Here is a 17,433-nt window from a genome sequence, read left to right as displayed (position 1 = left end):
CTGATGTATTTATTCATGTTGTTACCCTGTAATGTATTATGTTGTGATGTTTGAATTGTTATTTAGTTGCGGTGTGTTTTGTGTTGCTTCTTGATTACTGTTGTGTTGACTGACTGCTTTGAACTGTCTGAAATAACACACTTCACATTTCTGCCAGTCCCCAAATGAACTTGGGCTTTGAGGTCCAAAGACTGCTTCAAATAACTTGTTCAAAGCCTGTTAAAGCTGCCTAAGTTTATTCAAAATCAATCCACCCGTTGCATTTTAATCTAATTATTAGAAGGCTATAAACAACAACACATAAAAGAAATAAACTCTGGCTCTCCTGTGTACAACGACCTGCATAATAAAGAGCTAAAACTGGGTCTGCTTACTGTCTGCTCCAAGTTGTTATTCCTTTCCCACTCGGTCACTTAGTTTATGTCCTTTGCTGTTAGTCCTCACTTAAATTTCACTGCATTTCACTGCATCAGCCATGTTTTAGTGGCCCTGTGTCTCTTCTGCTGATAAATGTATGGACATCTATTTAAGGAAATTGGCCTCGAGGGACCGTTGCCGTAGTGATTGATCTGACCAGCTCTTGATACACCTACCCCTGCTGATTATCTCATCCCCAGACAAGGATGTTTTATAGAGTGGAACATCCTTGTCCCGCAGTTGCTTGCGACAATGATTGCAATTAATTTAGGGATGTGGGGTCCTAAAAACTATATTTTTTAGGAGGGTGTAATTAGAGTTATAGCTATGACTTGTCTCTGTTACAACATTACTCACACATGTGAAATTGTGACAGCCTTGTATTATTGTAATTTAAGCCTTGGGTACCTGCCTCGGGCTAAAGTGACACTCCTTGTGACATTTCAGAGGAAAAATGAAACATCTCTCTAATGCAAAATGTAAGATCAAGGCTCAAAGATGGATCGCTGCAATGAAAGGGAAATTCCCTTTGGAGAGATGAGATCTATATCAAGGCTTTGGCTTTCAAAACAGCAACATAACAGATGTTTTTATGTCTACTTTAATATAGGTACAAGAAACATACTTTTTTTAAACTGAGCTTCTAATTTCAATACGAGGTATTCCATTTAACTATTTACAGAGATATTAAGAGAAAAGCGTCAAATGCATGTTTTTTAAAGTTAGTTAAATACCAAGAAGCATACTTTTACTCCTAACTGTGAGGGACTTAGTGTCAGGATTCTCATGTTATGTCACGTTTTTAGTTTTGTATATCTGGTTATGGGTGTTTTCCTCCTTGTATATTGTCTGGTCCTTCTTCCTGTGTTTTTCCTCCCTGTCGTTAGTTTCCCTGGTGTGTCTAATTGTCTGATTGTGTTCACCTGTCGCCCTTGTGTTTCTCCTCCCCTGCCCGGCTGTTTCTCGTCTTGTGATTACCCCTCTCTGTATTTAGTCTTGTCTCTTCCTGTGTTCAGTGTTGGTTCGTCTTTTGTTGTTGACTGTGTTCACCGGTGAGTGTTCTGTCTGTCCAAGTTCTATTCGTTATCCTTGAAATAAAGGTATAATCAGTTTAATCTGCATTTGGGTCCTGCTTCCTTCGCTCTACCGTAACACTTAGCATAGCAACAATACTTAAAGGGGTCCTATTAATCTAATTTTCAGGTTTCATAATGACATTGTTTGCCTCTNAAAAGTATTGTTTTAAGGTGAGTTAAATGCTGTAACTACATTAATAAATATTATTTCTGGGCAAACAGTTTAACGGGCCCTATTAAGCTTTGCTTGTGCCTTTGCCTTTTTGAACATTAAAGCATGGAAACATGGCACAGTAGAGGCAAACAATGTCATTATGAAACCTGANCCTTTGTCCTATGCTCTTTCTGCAGTGCCAATATAAGACCTTTCACCTGTTGTTGGGGGGGTTGGCGTGGAGCCTCGTAGAGCCTGCAGCTATCAAAACGTGTTCACAGCATGTAAAAACAAGGTCATGACTGTGAGTGAGAGTATGGGTCAATGATGAACGTTTTGATAGCTGCAGGCTCTACGAGGCTCCACGCCAACCCCCCCAACAACAGGTGAAAGGTCTTATATTGGCACTGCAGAAAGAGCATAGGACAAAGGGAGCCTGAAGATATTCCATGAGCTCAGTGGGAAAAAATGTCAGTGAGAAGATTTATAGCAAAGTAGGCTATATGGGGAGTCATCGAGGAGATTTAGACATCAAACAGTGAAGGAATATCATGTCCTTGTCTTTTGGGCCCAGAGGTAATTAAACTCCCTCGCCCCCTATTGTCCAATGCGTGGGTCACTGTGGGAGATTACAATGGATTGCAGTGTGGGGCTCAATCTGCTGTCCCCAGGAAGACAAATTACAGAGTAGGACACAAAAGGAATAGTGCCGACGGAAGTAGCTCGAAAGATTTTACCTCTCACAGCAACCTCGGATCAAAGCTCCAGGGATCGTACACAGAGCATCGCTGCGGAGGAATATTTACGTAGTAATTAGAGAGAGTGGAGGATGTGTTCAGTCAGATGAGAATGGTTGAAGTTGGGGGAGGAGTAAGAGATGTCAGTGATTTTCTTTTGAGGAGGCTATGAGCATGTCAATTAGATCAAAGCTGTTGTGTTTCCTGAGGGTGGGCTAATGACAAAAAACAGAAGGGGTCCTCCATATCTGTAAGGGGATCTTCAAGAACTGACACACTCTTCCGCGTACAAGCGAAAAAAAAAATCGTATTGCCGACAGCATGCAATGTCATTGTAATTTGTCATGCTGTAGGCGAGCATACAGATAGATATTGCTATAAATCAGTTCACTGACTTAATTTAGATATAAACTGCAGTCAAAGTGCTACCAACAAAAGACTTGGTTTAATGAACACAAATACTGTATACTTAAATTATGCAGCTGTGTAGCCTGTGAATTCCTTCCAAGGTTATCTTTAATAATGGCATCTTTTACATTTTAGATTAAATATTGTATTATTCACCTGTATCTGCAACTACAATGACAAAATAGTCTAGTAAAAAATGCAAAGTTTTCAAGTTAAATGTACTAGTTAAATTAAAAAACATTATAATTAAGTGCAGCTTTTGAATAAACATGACTATTTTCTTTAGAAAACCGCCCCCAGCTTTTATTTTGGAAAAACACAGTGCTGATGAATTCTCTGAATGGAACTTTTAAATTATGTCTGATTCAAAAACAATTTCCTTATACTTTAATTGCTTAAGATTGAGTAGGTAAAATAAAAATAATAAACAGCACGGCTGGATGCAGATAAACACGAAGTGGGAAATATGAACGTTATAATTGCTGTTTCATCTCTCCTAACATGCGTCATCACTGCTGTTTGTGTCTCCATTAATGTTGTGTTGTTGTCATGTGGGTATTTTTGGTTTGTACTTCACACTTTCTCCCAGCTCCGATATTGATGGATAAGCAGCTGCTACATCTCTTTTAGGGTTAATGTGTTCTCCATGTGGTTGCTGTGTGGGGATATTGAGAGGGCCTCCATCAACACATTTGTTCCAGCTATAAAGCCGGCTGGATTTGTAGCAGGGTGTTAAACGCAACGTCCATCGAAAGAGCTTTCTAATGGCCCATTTCCCTGGAGAGCGTGCAGCCATTTACAACAACCAATCTCCTCACCTCTCTTCCCAAATAATGAGATAATGCACCAAGGTAACAGCACATTTCTTTCCCTGTGTTTTTGTAGTCAAGTGCAGGGTTTATTTATGAGCATATCAGGATGAATACAATGCATCTAGGATTGTGATAAATGAAGATCTTGCTATTTTGCCACACTCGCCACCTTCAGCCGCTTAATGGCAACATTGATTAAACAAGCTAGATGAGGGATGTTAGTTTGTAGGCATAAACAAAATGCTGTCAATGCTAAGTAAAAAAACGTGTGGAGGTGTATAAAGGGCAGTGGGAGTGTTATACTGCTGTTAAGTGCTTGCATAATGGCCTCATGCTTCTGAAGGCAGCAACAGTGTGACTCCTCTCCTCTCACCCACCTCCAGGTAAGCTTTTAATGAGACTGCAACTTCTTTCTTAGATCAGCCCGAGTATAAACACACATAGCATCAGAAGGTGAGCTTCAAAGTTTCAAGGTGTAAGAACAGAGATGCACCGCCGCAGTGAACAAGTTAATGAACGCGTGTCTCGTTAGAGGGGAAACTTTGCCTTGGGAATGTATTTCTCTGTGATTAATTTTACCTCAGCCCACTGAAGTTACCTCGACTGCCCTGTAGGGACACTTTTTCATAAAACGGATGAGTTATGTTGGATGGCTGACTCATTTCTAATAGCTAAAGAAACATTCATATCCTCAAGCCAAAGGAGCAAAACTATACATCTTGTAAAGGGAGGGTTTGACATTCAGGTAAATTCACCAATTTGCTTTACTAGTGGAGAGTTAGATGACAATATGATACCAATCTAACAATTTATGTATGGAAAAAATGTTACTTTATGAAGCTAAAATCAGCATTCGGTTAGCTTAGCTTAGCAAAAGTGGATTTGACCAAAGGTAGTATACTGCACAATGGCCCTTTTGTGAGTGCTACTATTTTAAATAAATGATAACAAAAAATATGATTATAAATACGAATTATTACTTTATGATTATGAATATTATATTTGTATAATAGTTATTCAAATTGAAATTATTATTTTTATTTAACATTATTTTGATCAAGAACTATTTGTTATCAAAATATATTAAATATTATAATGTCTTAACATGGAAAATACTTATCTGCAAATGTGTTGTTCTGGAGATTTTGGGGGGCGTTGGCTGACTCATTAGCCATCATTAGTGACATCTGTGCAGGGGCGCCGCCAGGGGTTTTGGGCCCCATGACAAGACATCACATTGGTTACTTAAACATTTTTTTCTTAATGTTCTAAAATAGTTTGGGCCCCTGTCAGTCACGGGCCCTTAGAATTGTCCTAACTTTTCACCCTCTTAGGGCGCCCCTGCACCTGTGTGAAATACCTGGGTTAACTTTGAGAGCTGCATCCTGCTCCGAGGAAGGCGCGGGAAACAAGACATTTTGATAGACAAACGACGTCAGTCTCCTACCACGAACAATATCAACACCTGACAACCCGGGACATTTACACCGAAGACCGTGCTGTCTGAGTGGACCGTGGGTATCCTCCTGAGGAGCGGATATTGAGGATTCGCTCGCTCCCTGTGAGCTGGCAGTGAGTCAACAACCCTTTTCCTCGAGACAGGAAAGGTTGCATGCAAAAAAAAGACTAGGAACACGTTTATGTCTAATACAATTCGTATCAAAAGGGCTCATAGGCTGCTATTTCATATTCACTTTTATATCAAGAGTCTGACTCAGCAGCCCACCGCAGAGTGACTTTCTATTTAAAGCTGTTAAATAAAAGTGTCCATGTAAAATCAATAATATCCATATGAAATGTAATGGAGCATAAGTCAAAATGGAAATAATTTGTTGTAGATGTCCATAGAGAGATAAGGGAAGAAGATGAATATAAGAAAATTGTGTGTATTTCAAACGTATTTGTCAAATCATTATTGCACTGATATGATATGTGCTAATGAGCAGCACTCAAAGAGGATAATGTCTCAATTATTATAACACCAAGTCAGAAAGGCCACAGTCATTTCCAAGTGTTAGCCTGACCTTTTAGATTTCAGTGTCAGTCAGTCATCATTAGCTGACAGTACTGAGCCAGAGCGGCTCCATTATTCCAAACTAACCATTCTCATTTATCCAAGGAACAACCTGTGTGCCATTACACACTTGAAAAACATCACAGCCTGGGGGATAACTAAGATGGAGATTAAATGTCTCTCCCCAAAGAACAGCAATAGTTATTGGTTCACTTTCACCAAAGCAGATGTTTCCAACCAGAAGGAATGATCTTACTCACACTTCCTAACCCTTTAACCTCCAGGATACAATTCAGAGGTGAAATGAAAGACATACATTACACCTCTATGAGTTTACCCTTCACTCTTTTGGGAGCTTTTATAAATACGGTTTCATTTTCACAAGTACCTGCCTCTTGACAGGGCAATGTGTTCTATTTTATTACAGTAATAAATTACATTTAGGTTGCACTCACTGTGATCAAGGCTTGGGGACATGTGTGTGGATATTCAAACACAGAATGAGAGAAAGACTTAAAGAAAGAGAAACTTACATTTAAACACACCCAGCAGAGGTAAGCTAGAAGAATCAGTGATTGCACTGCCCACACACTCCCACGTGCTGAACAACATCATTAAAAACAAAAGGGCACGACTGAAACAATGCAGCAATCTGTGATGCAACCAACTCCAAGTGAGACGCATTCGTTGGATTAAGAACTCAATGGAAGAAACTAAGAAACCACAAGGAAGGAGGGAAGAACGCTTTGATTTGTTGCGATTCTTAAATGCCCATTTCATGTCTTGGTCACAGCTTTTGTTGGACCATGCTTTCCATTAAGAGAGTATGATTAACAACCTAGTTTGTCCATACTTTGAATTATAGTACCCATCATCTCAATGATGTGCATCACAAATCAATATAACCAGAATATATTAACGATCATCATTTGACTTGATAGATTTTTTGGCTGGGATCGTTTAGGTAAATTGTTTCTTAAAGTGGACCTATCATGCTATATTTGAATAATATAGTGTAGGACCATACCTATATAAGACATATTTATACTTTTTATTTTTCAAAATACCAAACAGATCATGCATTTTAGCCATTCCTCATTTCGCTGAATTGAACACTGTCTTTTCATGGGCTGATTCTGTGAGAACAGCACCATCTACAGGCCTGGCATATGTACTACAGCGTCTCCAGCGCTTTGGAACGGCAATGTCCGTGGCTGTCTCCTCCTGATTGGTGGAGTTGGCCCAATAGCCGTAGCGCCACTTCTGTGACGTCATAGAAGTGTTCAAATCTGGATCAGTCTGTATCAGATCCGTTGCAGCCCCTTTTTAAGAGATTTGGGTATGGAGGAAAATAGAGAGGGTTGTGTTTTCTGACACTTGGTGAGTTCCCTGGAACACCGGGGACACATATTCATGTATAAAAGATGTTTAAAAGTGCATTTTGCATGATGGGTCACCTTTAAATAGTAAATTCAGCTTTTTTATTTATTTTTTGTTGTTGAGAGTCTCACGCCACCCTGTCGGCTGACAATATCCCACCAATGGAGAGATCAAGTATAATAAATATAAAAAAATAATGCTGAATAATAATGATTTGCAAAGTTTTATTTCTGACATACAAACAGAAAAAAAAAAAAATCATTTGAAATAAGTTTATATCCAAATGTAAAAGGGTAAACAGAATTAATTTGCACTGTTTTTCATCACTTATTTTTGAGTCAGTCCTAGCTCATTGCGAGTTAAAGAGACCACTTTCCGGTCTTTAAGAGCTTCAGGTCCTGCACATGCCACCTCTTCCAAAAAGACGACATTCTGAGGATACACAGTGAGCCACTTCCACAGATACTCCATCTTCTCATCGCACACCCAGGGGTTTCCGCTTAGAATGACCTGGAAAGACGAGTTTCTGTCCAGCAGCCCCGGGGGTAAACACTGCAGCTGATTCTGATTGAGCATTAGAAGCTGAAGATGCTGAAGACCGTGGAGAAGAGTCTCCGGCAGCTCTTGGAGATGATTCTCCTGTAAGAACAGTTGTGATAGTTTGGGGTTGCGGGAGAACGTTGTAGGTTTCAAGGATCTTAATTTGTTACCAGCGAGGTTCAGTGTCTCCAGGCGGTGCAGGTTCTTCAGGACGCCTGGTTGTAGGTCTTGCAGATTGTTGTCACTCAGGTCTAGATTCTTCAGATTGGCCAGTTTCTGAAGCAGAGCGACGGGTACACTTGTTAAAAGATTTCCAGACAAGTCCAGCCAGGTCAGGCTACTATTGCCAAGAACCCACTCAGCGTCAGCAACCTCAATCAGGTTATTCTTCAGCACAAGACTCCGAAGTGAAGCGTGGCTGAAGACATTTGGAGGAAGATGAACCAGCTGATTTCCTGTCAGATCCAACTCGTTCAAGTGAGGAACGTTCTTCAGTAGATCGGAAGGAAGGCTCGTCAGGTTGTTGTGATACAGCTGGAGGTTGTTTAAAAGGGGCACAGCGCTCAAATGGCTGGCTGTGATACTGCTGAGTTTGGTTGATTGGATCGATATTCGACTGGTGTTGGAGGGTAAACCGTCTACAGGGAAATTCCTAAGGGAGCTCTGGCTGCATAGCACCTCTGCACCTGAAGGTGGAAAGGAACAGGAGCAGAAATCGGGGCAGGAGTGGGCGCATCCAGCCAGTGAAGAGAAGGTAAGGAACATCCACAGGTTCATCTTTAAAAAAAGAGTAAACATTCAGTGTGAGAAGCAGATTCACACAGAATCACGCAAACATCATTATCCTACTACAAAGGGTCACAAGTAATATCACTGCATTTTAAAAACAAATCATAAATGCATAATCTTACTTTAAGGGCACGGGAGAATTCCTTCGATTGTTGATCACAGACTGGGTTTTTATAGCTGAGTGAATTTGTTCCCAGCAATGAGTCAGAACAAAATGTTGCAAGAGGCAAACAAAACCAAGCAAACAAACCAGCTCATCAACCAGTGAGTGGTTACTTTTTTCTGTTATTTCCAAAAGTAAAGATGTTACCACACACACAAATCAATATTTTCTTTTCCCACTCCTGCCTGATTCTTATGCAGCACTACAGTATATATTATTGAGTGTCTTTGATGTGGGCAAAAATAACGGAATGAATGAGGTATTTTTGATTTGACGCTTCAATCCTTTTTTATTAATCACACAATGTTGGTGTTTATATTTCACTTTTAAAGAGCATACACAACTAACAGACCGACAATACTAGACAATTTTTTTACTTGCTGAGAGTTATAGGGAAGATCAATTCAATTCATTGTGAGGCTTCAGACATTAGCTAATTAGCTTATCTTAAATACTGGAAACAAGGGGAAACAGCTCTGTCAGAAATAAGCATACCAGCACCTCGTAAGCTTATTTATTTAAGGTATACTTGAACCACAAAATCATCGTTTGGATAACAATTACTCGCCCTATGTTTTCTTGAACTTTTGGAAGAAAATTCGTTTTTTTCCTCACGTTTCAACAGTGGAGAAATATCCAGAAGTGGGAGGAAATCCTTGACAAAATAAAGTAAATTGGGGGCAGCACACAGCAAAAATGTATCAAAACCCTCGCACGAGCATTTATTTATAGTTTTATGGTCACATACTAACAAACCTGCCTCCTTCCTATTTAAAACACTATTGCTTTAACAGCCTCACACTTCTCGTTTCTTGTCAGTGCGAGCCAACAGTGACAATATCACTGTCTATAAAGTAACTTTGGTGTCCCCATCAGAATCACTCAGTTATCATGAAAATGCAGCAGAACAATGACAACTCTGAGGTCTTATTATAAAAGGCCAAACATTTACACACATATCAGTACAATGATAAGTCTCTTGAAATGTGTTTCCTTCATTTTATACCTTATTTTTTCATTGGATGTACGTGATTTTGGCATGTCCCACACACTGCTCTGCTAACTAGTGTGTGGTGGTTAAATCATACTACATTTAAAACATAATTATATGGTTTTATTGTCCACAACGAGTTATTTAATAAAACAAGTCATTTTGATCATGTATATTCTATTTTCATAATAATATTGAACATTTTGCATGTGTCCCTCACATTTGCTGTCCACCCTGTCATTAAGGGGTAACTGCCCCATAAAAAACCCTCTGATGATTTCAGTGATATCACTACCCACCATGTTGTCTTTCCTCAATGGAGGTTTGAGACATTGGCTAGTTGCAAAGTACGTTTTTGAACTTGTATTTCAAAATTGTAATCATATTATGTGAGTAAAGTAGTTGGATGTTGTCAAGCTTAACATGTCCACTCTGTCATAGGGAAATGTCAATTAATATAAAAACATTTCAGAACTTCGAAATATATTTGTTAAACAATACAGTCACCTTGCTAACTGAATCATGTTGCTAACTGAAAGTCCACCATGTGCTCATTAAATGCTAATATTAGCCAAAAATGTCCACCCTGTCATTGTCCACCCTGTCAGCAAGCCTTCCATAAATAATATATTTCAGTTAATGGAAAAAGTATTTGAATACAAATTAAATTAAGGCAAACAATTTGTACCTTTGCCCACCCTGCTGTCAGCAAGCCTTCCATGGCAGTGTGGACATGGTACAAATAGTTTGCCATAATTTCATTATTATCCAAATACTTTTTCCATTCACTGAAACATATTGTTGAGAAAGGGATTAGCTTTCTGAAAATGTTATAATCACTATGTAATAACAATGTATTAAATCTTTGAATTTTTAAATCTCAGATTTTTTGGGGGGAAATGGGGAAGTCTCAAATGCACCATGGTGATATTGAGTATTCCCTTCACACATTATATCTGGTTTGCTAACCTCATACAAAATGATGATGATTTGATGAAGTCTCATGGTGTTTGTAAGGGAATTCGTTATAGCCAAGTTTCCCTCTGTTTCCAGCATTAATGCTAAGCTAAGCGAAATGTCTTGTGGCTGTTGCGTCATATTTGGCTTAACGCATTTTGTGCGCAATTAACAGATCGACAGAAATTCTTAGAAGCTTTCTTTACTCGCACCATATTCAATAATACATTTAGGGATATTGACAAAAGAACATGTTTCAGTGATTGTAAAATAAGACAGCTGAACTGGGTATATCATTTAATGGATTTTAACCAGTATGAGGATGGAAAAAGTTAAGACCACAGATTTAGTTCACTTAATGTCAGCGACATTACTGAGCGCCCCGCCAGAGGCTGTGGGCGGGAACATGTGATGGTCTCTGGCAGGAAGACCTTCTTCTTGTTCTTCTGAAGCCACCTCCAGAGGTACTCCACCTTCCCGTCACAGTGCCAGGGGTTGTTGGTCAGGTCCAGCCCCTCCTCGTCCAGAGAGCTCAGGGGCTCCAGCAAACCTGCAGGGATGTGGCTCAGCTGGTTGTCATCCAGGCTCAGGTGTCTGAGCTGAGTGAGCTCTTGAAATACGTTTTGGGGGAGTTTGTTGAGTTTGTTTCGAGAGAGGAACAGATAGGTGAGGTTACGGGTGCTATGGAGTACGGATGGATCCAGGGTTTCGAGCTTGTTGTTTTGCAGGTTCAGCCTCTCTAGTTTGGTCAGTGGGACCAGAGAATCTGCAAAGAACTTCTCCAGACGGTTGTTGGCGATGTCCAGTGTCTCCAGGTGGGGCAGCTTCTGAAGCAGAGCAGTCGGGACCTTCGTTAGACTGTTCCCAGATAAGTCCAACCAGGTGATGCTGCTGTTATCAGGGAGCCACTCAGCCTCCGCCATCTCAATACGATTATTCTTCAGCACCAAGTTCTTGAGCGGGGCGGGGTTAAAGACGCCTGCAGGCAGGTCGCTCAGTCTGTTTCCTGTAAGATCCAACGTGTTGATGAGAGGAACGCCTCTGAGGAGATGAGGGGTGAGGCTCTGCAGGTGGTTACTGTACAGGTGCAGCCCTCGCAGCCGAGGCGTGGCGTTTAGGTGCAGCTCGGAGATCGAGGTGATGTTTGTAAACTGGATGGTCAGAATGGTGGTGTTCTTCGGTAATCCCTCTGAGGGGTACTCTGTCATGGGAACTGCATTACAGACCACCTCAGCTCTTCTGTGGTAGCATTTGCAAAGTGGCGGACAGGAGAGAGCGCCATGGAAGAAATATGCAAAGCAGAGGAAAGCGAGGGCACACCAGGACTTCATTTCTAGGAGAAGAGGACACAGAGTTAATGATCCAGAAAAATAACATAAATGGATCAAATATCTCAAGGTATTTCAGCACTGCAAAACATACAAATTATTTCCAGTGTATGATGTTAATGCACATAAACAACAACATAAAACGTATGTAGCCTACATTAGAGTAAAATGTATGTACACGAGTAACAAAATAAGACTTTTGTTAATAATAATAGAAGTTTTGTCCATATACAAGATTTCGATTCCCTAAGTAACAAAATAAAACTTACTGTGGTTTTCCAACCGCTCCTTATATCAGATTCAGCAGCAGTCACTTGCGAATGATTGAGTCATTTGGGGAGCAGAATCACCCGATGTAATCATTACTTATTAAGTAAACAAGGATGTGCTCAAAACAGTCATTTGTCAAGGACAGGCAGTTGCAACAGATTGTGAGACTCTAACCTGCAGGGAAAGTACAAAACCTGGACACTTAGTTTATAGTTTATTGAATAACATTTTACATTTATGATAATTGTCAAGTATGATGTTTAAGTGTGTGCTTTAATGTGAGCATATGAAGTTTATGATTCTAATAGTTTGCCACGGAGTGAAATACATGTTTACATTATTTTGCACTTTGGATTTTTTAGATATGGGAAGGAGGAAATAGGGCATAGGTAAAAATCATCCATGTAAAAATGAGATCGATTTAATTTGCTCAAAATGTTAGTAGCATTGAGATACAGTAATTATCATTTTAATAATGCAGAAAACACAAGGCAGAAAAATAGCCCCTTTATAGAATATAATTATACCATTGAAGTAAATCTTGTTTTAATTAGCTCATTGTTTCCTTAATTTATAATTAATCATTTTGTATTATCTTCATGTGTTGTATATAAAATCATAGGTTAAGAGTAAATAAGTAAAAATAGTGCAGTAGAGTAAAAAATACAATATTTCCCTACAGATAAAAAGTAGCAGCATGAAATTGACCTCAAATGAATACTTCAAAACTGTTTTGACACTCCTGAAAGAAATACATTTTATTTTCCGAAATGCAAATCAAAATCTATATAGAAAGTGATGAGTGAAGGCTGCGTGCCACATGAGGTCGCCGCTGTCAGTGCAGCTGGTTTCAGGGTATTGAAGCAGAGCATAGAGTCACACGGCTGATAGACAGAATGGATCAGACTTGCAGTATGAAATATGATTTCAGCAGATGGGCAACATGACGAACCATTACATTATGTATGATGAGTGCCAGTTGGCTTTAGGCTGTTCTGAAAGATTTATTTCAGCCGAGCCCACTCACTCCACGTGCACTTGCGAGATAGACAGACCTATTCTGGTAGAGTTCAAATACTCTCCTAAAATACACAGTAGCCCGATCTAACACCTGCCAAGGATCACCGCAGTGTTTCTATAACATTCTGTGTTTATAATGTCATTGTCTTTTTTGGTATTCTTCATTTTATGACCTGAACATTCAGTATTGTACAGTCTAAAATACAGATTAGTTTTTAATGAGTATATCTTTAGATGACCAAGAGCTCACTGATACCTCACAAATAATTTAGGTAGAATGCATTGAGTTAAAGGAATTATGCTTTTTTGGGCTTTCCATTTCCTGTAGTGTGTTTTTATAGGTTTTTGTGCACGCTGGTCTGCAAAGTCTACTATCCCAAAATTCAGTTTCTCTCCCCCCCTGCCTGAAACGCCTCCACTTGACTCCTTTGTTTACTTCTGTGACATAACTAAATAACACTCACTCTTATTTTGGCTAGCGATCCAACACATTATACTTGGCTAAGGGGTGAAACCTCGGTTGACCAATCATAAAAGAGCTAACAAATCAAAGTTGAATGGACTGTGGTTTCAGACAGCGGGGGGAAAGAGGTGCTGCAGCACCGTATGAGAAAAGTAAAGCACATTTTGAACATTAAAGCATGTCACAATAAAGGCACAAAATACAAATATGAACCTGGAAATTAGCATATTAGGGCCCCTTTAAACAATCATGATATGTTTAGGGAGCTTTAAAGGGGCTTGTTGTTCACAAGTTTCACATATCAAGTCTTTTTGCTAAGCTAACCGGCTGGGTGGTATGAAGCGAATACATGTATTCCCCAATATGTCAAACTATTATTTGAACAATGAAAAAAACTGAAACTGAATTCACTGACACTACCTTACTATACAGAGAAGCAGGGGAAAAGGTTTTTCCTTAATCTTCCAGTCAAAAAACCCAAGACAAACTCATTCAGTATCCATTTCATTTACTCCCGCTGCTTTTGATGTGATTATAGTGCAGGGAGGAGTTTTTGTATTTAATCCTTGAAAGGTTTCAAACAAGACATGAATACACTGATTACATCTTTAGGGTCATAGTCATGCTTTGTTATATCAAGACAAATCTCTCAAACCTCTACATTGGATTTCAAAAAATACATAAAAAATGAATTACTCATTATTAGGGTTACAGAACTTTATTTAAATGTCATTTTCATGAATGGCGAGAAAAGAACACATGGTTTCTATTCAATTCACATTATTCTGTCGTATGTTATACAAGTCTACTTTGTGTAATGAAAACCTTATTCATTTATAAGGCAAGCATACTGTATAATGTGCTGCTGACTGACATCCATACAAATAATCATATTCTATGAGCTAAGCTTTCTGTGTTACAATACGCAGACCTCTTAATCCTATATACAAATGTTCACACACATGCCTAACAAACATAAATCCATGTCATCCACTGCATCTGACAGAATAAAACGCCCATGTTTTTTCATGATGGTTATAAATAAAGCACTTTTAATCCGTTTTATAAAACTTTTTCTTTGGATGTAGTCTCACTCTAATATGACTGCTCATTTTCATCTTGTTAAAATGTCAAAGGCAGCCTCAGTTCTCATGACGACAGCCAGTCTCTGTGAATGTTTCTGTCCATGATTAGCAGGGTTCTTTTCAGTCTACTGCCCTGATGAAATAACACATGAAGGCACTGAGTCCAGGCTGCGGGTGTTTATCCATAAAGATGAAAATACACATCTTTGATGAGCCAGGGTTAACTGTGAAGAGAGAGAAAAGGGAGAGAAAGAAAAGGATGTGAACACCTGGTGATGCTACCAACAGAATGGCTGGACTTCAAAAGGCACGCCCACACAAAATCCACACATATTAAACCAGGAAGCTTTCCAGTAGCCACACAATGCGTGAGTAAAATGCAAAAAGAGCAGATGGATTCATCTTAAGTCTGCATGTTTGAAAGAAGTGAAATATTAAAAGCATTTTGCGATATATGCGTACCGCTTTCTGCTCACAGTTTAGTGAGAAGATTGATACCACTCACAGTAGTAAAGTAAAGATACAACCAGCAGACATATAGCTTAGTAAAAAGACTGGAAACAACTAGCCTGGCTTATTTTATTCCTAAATAACTTTTTGCTTGAGTGAGATAGAGTGTTGGAAGGCAACATGTGTAATCTGTGGACGGGCCAGACTAGCTGTTTACAGTCTTCATGCTAAGTTAAGCTAACTGTCTGCAGCTTCATATTGAATGTACAGATATTTGACTGGTACCATCACTTACCTTTTTGCAGGAAAGTGAAGTGTATTCCCCCAAATGACCAACTATTTCTTTAACATTTGACTTCCTTCAAACATGCAGACCAATTCTCAAATCATTATTCTCAAAAATGTCAGCTTAGTGCAGAAATAATTGTTACTTTCGTTGTAGCCACGATGACATTCATAGAGTTCATGTTTCCACTCAGCTGTCAATTTAGAAATCACAAAAAAGCATGTCTCTGTCTCCAGTAAGGCTGCCTGCACACGGCAAACACATGCAGAGGTCCAGTTACCCTCTGACCCCCCTCTTTCACTTCATTCAGAAGAACATATCATCATCATCATCATCATCATCCAATGGCCAACTCCAGTCTCTGAGGCCGAACTCAAGCAATCTGAAAAGTAAGTATGAGGTTTACCGAAGGGTCAAAAGCCTATCGAGCTTCATAAACTGCCAGGGTAATACATGCCCGGTTCAGCAGGGGGCAGTGTAGAGCTGCAAGGAGTTAACCGACTGATTGGGTAATACTTGTTATACTGGGGTGAGTGTTAATGGACACGGCAGCACATCGTTATGGAGACGGACAGGCGTGACAAGCTCTGTTACTTACTGTCTCCCAGCATGAGAGACGTTAGAAAGGTTGGGTCAGAGGTCAGTGGAGGATGATACGGAGCATGGGGCCAGCGCTGAGGGATGAGAGCCAGTTAGGTTGTGGAGGAGAAAGCAAACTTTTACAAGATGGTGGCAGTTAGCAACACTTAAAATGGTTTCCTTCTACTATTAGGTTGTTACTGACGCTGTGAGAGGCCATGTTTGAGCTGCTACATCGTTATGTAAATGGTTCAGGGATCTTAAAGCAACAAATTGGTGAGCCACAGATTTAGGCCCCTTTAAAGTGCACAGGGTTTAGAATCATCAGAAGAGAAAACAAGATTAGGGTTTTTGTTAAAATTGTTGATTCCGTTTTTACAGAAAAATACAATTATATTTTGTAAAATAAGCAAAAATATAAAGATTTTCACCCTGATATTTGTACACACAAGAAATGTTTCTCAATGCAAAAGGACACCATACATAAAAGGCATCTTGTGACATAAAAAGGAAATTAGGAGATTAGCAGATTAGTTGTCCAAAAGTAAATGCAGTGTAAATGGTAACTTTATAATGACATTTAATGTTTTGGTATCTGACATTTAACAATCAAAACATAGAAAATAATAATAAAATAATTCCTGGAGTTTTACTATTAAAAATATTGTACAGCTACGGTATTTCACCAGTTTGTCTTCACAGGAATTAAACGACAAAGCGACTCTTAATAAAAACTGTTTTTGGGGAACATCTCACTGTGTAGGTGGCTTTTTTCTTTATATAGCTTTCCCCTTGTTGCCAACATACCTGCTATAATAATGCAAAATGAATTTCAAAAAATTGTGGAATTATTAAACCTGAAAATAACAAGTGCTACATTTCCTCCATATTGAGTTTACATGACCATATCGTGGGAAAACAGTCATTCAAGTCATGTTAACACTGAAAACAAACTGAGTTTTAATATAAGTGTATCTGTACGCAGTAAAATGTTCCTTGTCCTCACCTGGGCTTCCCTGAGGACGGCTGCTGTCTGCCGGGCTGGATCTTGATGGCTCCGCGATGGGCCGACAGACGAGGCGAAACCTTGGGTGAGGGTCTCGGGGAGTTTCGAGGAGACAGGCGCGGCGGTGGGTCAGGGTGGTTGTTTTGTGTTGCGGTGGGAGGACTCATGGTCGGGTGTTTCCTCGGGATGCGTTTGAGGAGGTGGGCGACCCAGCGCTGCTGCTCCTCCTGAGAGCCGGTCAGCAGAAGCAGCTCTTTGGCAGTGGAGATGTCATAGTTCACTGCGGAAGAAAAAAACATATTTGTTAGATGATCTCCGGGAAACAAGCACAATGGTTGTGATGTTCACTTAAAGTGGACCTATCATGCTATATTTGAAAATATATTTTAGGGCCATCCCTATACAAAACATGTCTGTGAAGTTTTTTTTTCAAAATACCAAACAGATCACCCATTGTAGCCATGGCTCTTACTGCTCAAACCCCTCTTTTGAAGCCCTGTTAGAGAAA

General features: G+C 39.6%; 3 protein-coding genes across 3 annotated transcripts in view; all 3 read right to left on the bottom strand.

Moving 5' to 3' along the window:
* Positions 1 to 7,297: 7,297 nt before the first annotated feature.
* Positions 7,298 to 8,315, bottom strand: LOC104956175 (leucine-rich alpha-2-glycoprotein-like). The gene has a single exon (XM_010783630.1). The coding sequence runs from the start codon at positions 8,313 to 8,315 to the stop codon at positions 7,326 to 7,328; it is 990 nt and encodes a 329-aa protein (XP_010781932.1). The 3' UTR covers positions 7,298 to 7,325.
* A 2,433-nt stretch (positions 8,316 to 10,748) lies between these two features.
* Positions 10,749 to 12,086, bottom strand: LOC104956169 (leucine-rich alpha-2-glycoprotein-like). The gene is made up of 2 exons (XM_010783624.1): positions 12,036 to 12,086; positions 10,749 to 11,771 (listed from the first exon to the last, which is right to left on the bottom strand). Exon 2 carries the CDS (start codon positions 11,767 to 11,769, stop codon positions 10,771 to 10,773), a length of 999 nt encoding a protein of 332 aa, XP_010781926.1. The 5' UTR covers positions 11,770 to 11,771; positions 12,036 to 12,086; the 3' UTR covers positions 10,749 to 10,770.
* A 1,931-nt stretch (positions 12,087 to 14,017) lies between these two features.
* The window catches only part of LOC104956174 (rho-associated protein kinase 2-like), a 41,453-nt gene continuing 38,037 nt past the window's right edge, over positions 14,018 to 17,433 (bottom strand). Inside the window, exons 30-32 of the mRNA XM_010783629.1 lie at positions 16,926 to 17,238; positions 15,621 to 15,722; positions 14,018 to 14,828 (exon numbers count right to left, since the gene is read on the bottom strand). Coding sequence (XP_010781931.1) covers positions 15,647 to 15,722; positions 16,926 to 17,238 — 389 coding nt within the window. The 3' untranslated portion in view covers positions 14,018 to 14,828; positions 15,621 to 15,646. The remainder of the gene's footprint in view (positions 14,829 to 15,620; positions 15,723 to 16,925; positions 17,239 to 17,433) is intronic.

Source organism: Notothenia coriiceps, unplaced genomic scaffold (genome assembly GCF_000735185.1).
Source record: "Notothenia coriiceps isolate Sejong01 unplaced genomic scaffold, NC01 NC01_scaffold00025510, whole genome shotgun sequence".
Classification (NCBI taxonomy): Eukaryota; Metazoa; Chordata; class Actinopteri; order Perciformes; family Nototheniidae; genus Notothenia; species Notothenia coriiceps.
The sequence above is the reverse complement of the archived record's forward strand: the minus strand, read 5'-3'. Positions and strand labels throughout refer to the sequence as shown.